At 41.5% G+C, this 8,737-nt stretch overlaps 1 protein-coding gene across 1 annotated transcript; it reads left to right on the top strand.

Moving 5' to 3' along the window:
- The first annotated feature begins 41 nt into the window (after positions 1-41).
- On the top strand, positions 42-7,083 carry SARAF (store-operated calcium entry associated regulatory factor). The gene is made up of 7 exons (XM_019473137.1): positions 42-72; positions 215-390; positions 1,861-1,945; positions 2,146-2,451; positions 5,529-5,637; positions 6,387-6,505; positions 7,025-7,083. The coding sequence occupies exons 1-7, from the start codon at positions 42-44 to the stop codon at positions 7,048-7,050; spliced, it is 852 nt and encodes a 283-aa protein (XP_019328682.1). The 3' UTR covers positions 7,051-7,083.
- The last annotated feature ends 1,654 nt before the right edge of the window (positions 7,084-8,737 follow it).

Genomic DNA, 8,737 nt, shown 5'->3' with positions numbered 1-8,737 from the left:
TACGCTCCGAGAGGAATAAGCCCGAGCCCCCTCCGAAGGAGATGGGGAGCTCTGCCGCGTCCCCCTCTGCGCGTCTGATGCTTGTTCGGGCCTTGCCTCTTGGAGAAGCACGCTATTGCGTCCTTTGTATTCTCAGCCTTTTCCTGGTAGGAGGCCCGTGTGGCTAAGGGGAGCGCGTCTGGGCAAACGTTGACCTTCGTGCTGCCTGTTTCAGGGAGGGTTCTGCTGAGGGAGGTACAGGCGCTCACTCTCCACAGAGGCCAGTACACGACATCCCGGCGGACAGCTGCAGTCCCTCAGCTACAGTGCACGGGAGGCACTGCTGGATGTTCCCGCGTCCCTGAGGTCGTTCAGTGTTACAACAAAGGTTGGGATGGCTATGATGTACAGGTAACTGTTTAAAAGCTGTTGAACGTTTAATGAAATCGTCTTCCCCCAGACTTGGTAGCTTCCAAAGGAGAAAAGAGTAACAGGCTAGGGGGTCAGTTCGGCTTGCTTTTTGTTAGAGGACCTTTGACAATTAAAGCTTAACCTAAAGAAAGCCTTTCTAACCTGGAAGACATTTTTTACGCTGAGGGTGGTGAAGCACTGGCACAGGTTGCCCAGAGAGGTGGTGGATGCCCCATCCCTGGAAACATTCCAGGTCAGGTTGGACGGGGCTCTGAGCAGCCTGATCTAGTTGAAGATGTCCCTGCCCGCGGCAGGGGGGTTGGACTAGATGGCCTTTAGAGGTCCCTTCCAACCCAAACTATTCTATGATTAAATACTTTTTGGGTTTGGATTTTCTAGGACTACTGTAGGTATATCTTTGAAATGTGCCTGAAGGCTGTAATGTAAGAACACTGCATAGCAAACCTTCGTTGGTTTTAATTAAAATGTTGCTGGAGTTCATAAGATCAAACTCTTGTGAACCCTTGAGGATGCTCTTGCTTTGGCATTGCTGCATGGATTTCCAATTTTTAGAGTAGAAAGGGCTATAAATATTTGCATCACTCTACCTTTTAAAAACTAAATTTCAGACTTGCGTGACTTCCTCTGGTGTGTCAGTACTAGTCAGTAAATAGTCATGTGTTTCTGTTTTGTTAGCTATTACCCAGGCTTCTGCCAATAGATTAACAATTACCTTCAGCCTTGATTCCTGGTTAAAACTGATACAGTATTGTAAAAGTACAGTCAAATTTGAATTGGCAGTTGGTACTGCTCTCCTGAATTATTAGTTTAGAAACTACTACTTTTTTTTTTCCCAGAATATGTGTCACTTGCAGTTAGAGGTGATACCTAAGTTCAGATACTTCAAGGAGACATGAGACTGAGGAATCTGCATATACTTAACAGCAGAATCGCAATCTGAGTGTTAAGTGCTGCATATGAATGCCTAATGATATCTGTCCCAATTTCTTTTGATTTCTGTGTGGAAATAAATGGAATCAGGTGCACTGGATTTCAGGCTTCCATATTGTGTTTTTGTAGCTGCCATCCAGTTTACATGGGACAGACATTTATTAAGTAACTGTTGCACGGGGTATAGGTTATTTTTAGAAGTATTCCTATACCTAAAGAAGGGATACTTGAAAAACCTGTTCAGTGAAGAAAAACAAAATCTTCCAGAGTTGTAACACTTCTGTGTTCTGAAAGATCAGATTTTTTTTTTAACTTTTAGGACTTTCAAAAACATTCTTAGTTAATTTCAAATTCTTAGTCCTTTTCAAAGTACAAGTGCTCAGAAATTTCTTACCCTGTGGCCTTTTAGATGATTTGTTAGCAATTACAGCTTTATTTCAGAATATATTTGGGGAAGCAGACAGGTATTTTCACCTCGGGAACAGGAGGTTTTACTTTGTATTGTGTTTATCTTTTCAGTGGCAGTGCAAAGCAGACTTGGAAAATACCTACCGTTTTGGACAGATCGAAGTGAGCTGTGAAGGCTACGATTATCCGGATGATCCTTACGTGATTTGTTAGCAATTACAGCTTTATTTCAGAATATATTTGGGGAAGCAGACAGGTATTTTCACCTCGGGAACAGGAGGTTTTACTTTGTATTGTGTTTATCTTTTCAGTGGCAGTGCAAAGCAGACTTGGAAAATACCTACCGTTTTGGACAGATCGAAGTGAGCTGTGAAGGCTACGATTATCCAGATGATCCTTACATCTTAAGAGGCTCCTGTAGTTTGCTGTTCAGGCTAGAGCTGACTGAAGAAGGTGAAAGGAAAGTGAAGAACTCTGGAAGTTTTGGTTCTGGCTATTATCAGTCAAGGAAGGATTCTTCTGATTCTGGTGCTGGAGCGATTGTTATAATTGTTGTTCTGGTTCTTGCTTTTGGAGTATACAAGCTCTTCCTCAGTAACCAGCAGCCTCAGCAGAGTTTTGGTGACAGTGATGGATTCACTAGGCCTTCCTGGCAGAGTCAGCAGGCACCGCCTCCTCCTGGTTTTAAGTCCAGCTTCACAGGTAGGGCTCCGAGCCATTTACAGTACTCAAAAGAGCAAGCAGGATTGTACTGTTTTATCTGCAGTAGGTGCAGGTGGGATAGACTTAAAACCAATACGTTGGCAGTTGACTCTGCTGAATTGGCTGCAGACCCTGCAGCCAGCTTTGCATTCTGTTCTTTGTTCGAAAGTGAAAATAAGATCTTGGTTTCCCACAGGCTTTCAGGGCAGGCTGTGCAGCAAGCTGCCCTTGGAACCTTTGAAACTCTGTCTGCCCATGCTCTGCAAACGTACTTTTCATACTCTGTGAAATACGAGGATCGTGACAGGGAAGAATAATTTTCACAAGTAATCTGGAAGAGAGGATAGTCTCACGCAGGCGGAAACAAACTCATGCCAAAGAAGTGCTTTGAAACTTTACAGAAGAGTCTTTCAGCCATTGGGCTGCTGACCCCTGATTTCATTCACAAAGCAGTTGATAGGGTTGAGTATCATGTACCAGTCCTCTGTTTAACAGGTGCTTCAGTGTAGTCCCAGTGGTTGAAAGGTTTGGTTCCCAGAGCAGAGAACAGTGTCTCTGAACTATCGTTAGAGGTGCAGCACCTGAATTTCATGTGGTGCCTTTAGTCTGAAGCTGGAAATTGAATAAGCAGTGACAAGGCTGTTGCTAGGAAAAGATGCACTTTTTCTTTTCCCAGGAAACTGATGACTTTTGTCCCTTAATAAATGGACTGCCTCAGATGGTCATAGTGTCCAAGGGAAATAAACATTATTCATCTGGTGTCTGACTAACTCATTAAACCCTGTGAACGTGTGAAATGCTCACAGCACTGGAACTCAAATTACATTCTGACAAGTTGCATAATCTCCACATCTTTTCTTTTTTTGTGAGACAGAGAAGGGGTTCTGTCAAGTAAATAAGTAGCAAGGATTAAGTTCGCTTAGTCAAAAGGTTACATTTTAGTAATGCTTGTTAATGCTTTCTTCCAGGTTTGCTCGAGCCACTCTGCCAACAGAGGGTGCCAGTATAACTCTCTTGGATAGCCTTGTGCAGGGCATGTGCAGCAGAAACTTTCAGATGTACCTGCAGCAGAAAATTAAAGGGGTTCTGCTTCTGTATTACTAGTGGCTTTGCAAATTGGTTTCCATGTAGTTATTTCAGACTTCAGACAGTCTGTCTATGCTGCTTGTGCGTCAGCGGCTTTGTGTGTGCATGCCACTTGCCACTGGCGTTACTGTGGTAGTTACTAAGAGCCCTGGTCATAAGACAGGGCTCTGTCATACTGGGCACAGGCAAAACAGACTGAAGGGTTACTTTTTTTTTTCCTGTCCTGTTCCTTGTCAATTAATTGCACCAATGCATTTTTCATTGCAAGAGTCTGAAATCTAGCAAGGGCAGGGCCTTGAAAATGTTTTCTTGATTAACACTGAAAACTGAGACGCTTAAAATGCATGTTGGGAGCTTAACTTACGGCGTTTTTAATAATGAGTGTCAATGATTTCTCCTTAGATCTCAAACAGTGTAAGGAGGAAACCTCTTGAATGTGGGGCCAGCTTAAAAATATTAAGTGTTATGCTACTTTGTGCGTTTAATATCTGCCTTAAATTTTGACAACGGAGCAAAAGCACATCTCTGAGTGTGTCCATGTGTTCCAGGAATGTCTTTGAAAATCTGGACAGTAATGAAAAGTGATGAAGTGATGTCATTTACTTACTGCTGTTAATACTTAATTTGCCTCATTTTAAATCCCCTTAACATGCAGAACGTGTCCTGTGAAACTTGTTTAGCTAGCCTATCTTAACTAAATTCTGCTTTTTCTCTGTTAGTGGTTTGACATGATCCTTAATGTTTACTTTAGATATTTAAACAAAAAAATGACTCAGTTTTCCGAGTCAGTGTTCAGCCATGGTGCTTTTGAACAAATGAGTTGGTTCATCTCCCTGATTAACATCGTTTTTACAGTAAATGAAGTACTTTTTTTTTGTTGTTCCAAATCAGCATAGTTTAATGGGTATATCATCCCAATGAGAGTTTTTCTTTCTCCCAATGCATTCAAAATTAAATTCAGTATCAAATCCAATGTAGACTTAAATTTTGTTTAAATTTTTTTTTTCCTAATCTTCCGTGACTTCAAACAATCCACACCAGCTTGAAGGCAAACCAGGCCCTGTATAACTTTTACACACAAAATCTCTGGTCCACTTGTTTAGGTGGGCATATTTCAGGGAGGCCATAATCTTCCGTCCTTGCCTTTTACGCTTCCTTATGTCTTAAACCTGTGGTCAAGCTTATTCTTGCATCCTTATTGTTCCCTAGACTGGACAATGATTCTACTTTGGTTTTGCATCTTCTCTTTTTATTTCTAAATGGAAGACATTTGGTTCTGAGTCAGAACCTCATGTTACGCAGGTCACGTGAAAACTCTGTAACTCTTCTCCCCCCACAACCCACTTGATATGCTTGCAGTTTCATCAAGGTATTTGTCAAGCTTGGTGACTCATGCATAATAAAAAGCATTGCAATGTGATTGCAGTTAGCATGTCTTCTGATAACAAATACCCGGCTAGAATTACCAGAAACAATACGAAGTAATGTTTGCCATTAGGCTGAGCCACTGTTACTCAAAATGTGCAGCTGTTTTGAGTGAGATTAGAAGCAGTGTCCTAGTGGTTAGTTCACTCTTTGGTCTTACGTACTTGATTTCTGTTCCTGCATCTGTTTCTGGCCTGCTGTGTGACCTTGAGCAGATTACTTTTTCTTCATTTCCTTTTCTTTTTTTAATCTAACTTGTCTGTCTATAAAGTCTGCAGGCAGGGACTCTTTGCCATGTTTTGCAGACATCAGGGCTGTGAGATTGAGTGGAAGCTAATTTTTAACATAAAACTCTTTACATTATTTAGTGTTCGTTTCTATGTTTTTTCCTGCTTTCTGAACTGTGAGGCCTTTCAAGTTAAGCTCGATCAAGAATCTACTGAAATCAGGAGGAGTTTATGGTCTAATTTTCCATTGTCTTTAACAGAGGAGAGTCTTGTTGCAACAGCTGGCCTGAGGATTAGGTGCCACTAACTCATATGTTTTCCATTTTCATTTTGTTTAAGAAGGAAACAGCTTTGGGACTCATTCCAATCATGGAACCAGTTCAGGACCAGGATTTTGGACTGGATTAGGAGCAGGAGGCTTGCTAGGCTACTTGGCTGGCAGTCACAGGTAAAATATGCACACTATCAGATTTGAAGCATTTAAGCTTGATTTCCTCACTCCACTCCCCCCCATTTCAGTAGCCACCTCTTATTGTTCAAGATTAGAGGCCTAACTGAATATTTAAGTCCAAATACATGAACAAGCTTCCTAACTTGGGCTGCTTTTCTTTTAAAAACAGTCTTTGGTCCGCTATTTTTTTTTTTCAGTCCTTTGAAATGATGTGCCTGAAAATGCTGGTGTGAGATAGCTATTTGTAAATTTCAGCAGCAGGAAACTCCATATCCATAGAAGCAAGTAATTTAAATCAGTGCGTCAAAGGTCATGATGTGTTAGTCTTATTGATACAACTTTTTCAAGGTAGTTAACAGAACAGAGAGATGTTTTCTTTTGTCTTACATGGCTGGGATGCAGGTGCTGCTAAAATGCATTTAAGCTTCAGATGTCAAATCTACTTTCTTGTCTGACAGAATTTCAGAGGGAAAAATTTCCTCATTTGCAATTGTTAGAATTGCTTATCCTGAAGAATGAGGTTTAACTTCCTTTTGGAATTCTACAGGTGTTATTGTGACAATGCTGGATATCCCTGCTATCAACATATGTTAATTATATTAAATAGGGAGATTTCCAGCTTTGAAACAACTGCCTGCTTACAGTTTTACCTCAGAGATGCAGTCTCCTTGTTGTTTGGGATGCTAATTCCTTCATTTTTCATAAGGGCACTAATGAAGCCTTCTTTCTACTCTGTTTCTCATTAGAGCACAGCCACGTTCCCCGTATCACAGTATGTGGACAGATCCCACAGCTGCACCTCCAATGAATGAGCAGTCAAGCAATTCCACACAAGGGAGCAGTTCAGGAACAAGAACTGCTTCTGGTAAGGCAGAAGACCTTTTAAACTCCTGAAGCTCGAGGGACTTTGACCTATCAAAAATACACAGGTGTTAGTTGAGGTTCAGCAAGCATTCTTTGTTTTATTTTACCACTTGGTACAGGTGGGCATTTAACAGTGTCCCTTATGTCTGTTTCCTATGGAAGCAGGGCAGCATTGTGGGGCATGAAACTCCCTGCAAGCCTCCGATGGGCATGGTACCTCCAGCACTGGGTTTGTCTTCATCTGCAAGGTGTATTAGTTTAAGGCTTTCCCCTTCAGTGTGCGCTACACATGCGCTTCACTAGCAAACGTGTACAAACATGATTTCTGTCTAGAAAGCAGGTTGTCTAATCTGCAAGAATAGAATATTTTTCAGGCCAATCAGCTCAACAGTTGCTTGCTGTTCTACTTTATGTGAATATGTTTAACTCATCTCCCTTACCACTTTTAGCCTTTTTAGAACTGGGGAGAGCCCAGTTGGAAAGGCTTTGGTGGAACTGACGCTTTTTTTTTCCTTTGCAGGCTTTGGGGGCACAAAACGAAGATGAAATCCTTGATGTTATTACGTCTGAGTGATTGAACTAAATCTTTCTGTGTGCTAGCACTTTTTTATTAGTAGTAGGCTTCAGAAGTGGATATGAGAAGAGGTGTGAAGGACTAGGCAAAGAATTCCTCTCTTTCCCTGAGGAAATGTGGACTCTCCCTCTTGTATAGGGTATTACAGGTGCTGGAACATCCACTGTTTCACAACAGCAGCTTCTCATAAGATACAAAATAAACTCATCCAAGTTAAGAAGAATGATGTTACAGTACTTATACATCTGTCTATACTTGAGGGATTATGGCAATGGTAACCTTACCAGATTTTCAAAGCAAGTATCTTACTCATGTTCTGGGTGTAATTTCATTTAATCCAGAATTTATGAGTTTTTCTTGGTGGTCCAGCATCTGAAAGGCCTAGTTTGTAATCTACCTGATATCTAAGGGGTGCTGCTCTTTGAAGCTACTTTTGTTTGTCTTTGTAAAATTCATGTGAACGTTACTGTAAGTGCAGTCAGGTACTCAGATGGGTGTTGGGGTCTTTCCTTAATGGAAAAGAGCAAAACTAGAGAGAGAGACTAACATTAATATAATGTTTGTATCTGTGCTGTGTGACTATTGGAGCCAAAATTTGCAGATTGAGGACATTCTATGTTTCAGGGTTTATCCAAGTGGCTGTGCAAATCTGGGGGATTTTGTGTATAAATTATGAAAAAATAATAATAATAAATAACCTGAAATCAGACAAGATGGTCCTTCTCTAACTTCGACCTTTTTCTGGAAGACTGAGGTCATCTAAATTCAGATGGCTACAGACACTTTGCCCACATTGAGGCTCCAGACTTTCATTTTTACGGTGGATGTTAGCAATGCTATGAAAAATTGTGGTGTGAACTGGCTTATATCTCAGCCGCTGTCTGTCCTGTTGGATGACCTGCCCAGGACACAGTAAACCAAAGGTGCTCACTGCAAAAGGGAAGGGAGCATTCTTAATCCAAAGCTGGTGGTATCTCTAGAACATAGCAGGCCTTGAGACTAAGCAAAGAAAGGAAATCGAATGTCTAATGGAATGTAAACTTTCCCAAATGTACTTTTTAAAAACAAAGTGCTGTCAGAGTGGGAAGCAGAGAGGCCTTGCTTTTTTCTGTAATGATGTTTTGGGGCTCTGAGAAGTGTCATAGTTCTTGTGTGATTGTGCCCTGGGAGAGGCGTTGCTGGAAAAAAACCCCAAATTTCTCAGGATTGGGGGGGGGGGGAGAGGGGAAGACTGAAAAATGGGCTGCTTGAACACCAGGTCTTGTCCAGAGGCCATCCTAATACAGCTTAGACATGCGCGTGTGTGTGTGTGCGCACGCACGGCTTTTCTGTGCTGGCAGCAGTCTGAGAAGCATAGCGTTCATCCTTGTGAAAATACTGTGTCTGGGAATTGATGTGAACTATTACAGCAAAAGCAAAGCACTGTTTTGCTGATACGAGCTGCATCTCCACAAGGAGATTTAGCAGGTATGGTTAGTCTAGGAAAGTGACTTCAGTGTTACTCATCAAAAAGCAACTACGTCAGTTCATGAGTACAAGAAATAATTGGCTCAAATGATAATGCCCGAGTTCAATGTCTGGCTTAAGCAACAGAAAAAAAAAAAAACAAAACCCCCAAACATAGAAATCTTCAAGAAGTCAACAGATGCTAAGAAAAAG

This window comes from Aptenodytes forsteri, unplaced genomic scaffold, assembly GCF_000699145.1.
Source record: "Aptenodytes forsteri isolate BGI_AS27 unplaced genomic scaffold, ASM69914v1 Scaffold6, whole genome shotgun sequence".
Taxonomy (NCBI): domain Eukaryota; kingdom Metazoa; phylum Chordata; class Aves; order Sphenisciformes; family Spheniscidae; genus Aptenodytes; species Aptenodytes forsteri.
This window is presented reverse-complemented; position numbering and strand designations above follow the sequence as displayed.

Excerpts from the sequence above, each read along its gene's own strand:
- SARAF (XM_019473137.1), top strand. The coding sequence starts at position 42 with ATGGGGAGCTCTGCCGCGTCCCCCTCTGCGC. Across the intron at positions 73-214 it reads TGCCGCGTCCCCCTCTGCGC|GGAGGGTTCTGCTGAGGGAG; the intron begins GTCTGATGCTTG and ends TGCCTGTTTCAG. Across the intron at positions 6,506-7,024 it reads AGGAACAAGAACTGCTTCTG|GCTTTGGGGGCACAAAACGA; the intron begins GTAAGGCAGAAG and ends TTTCCTTTGCAG.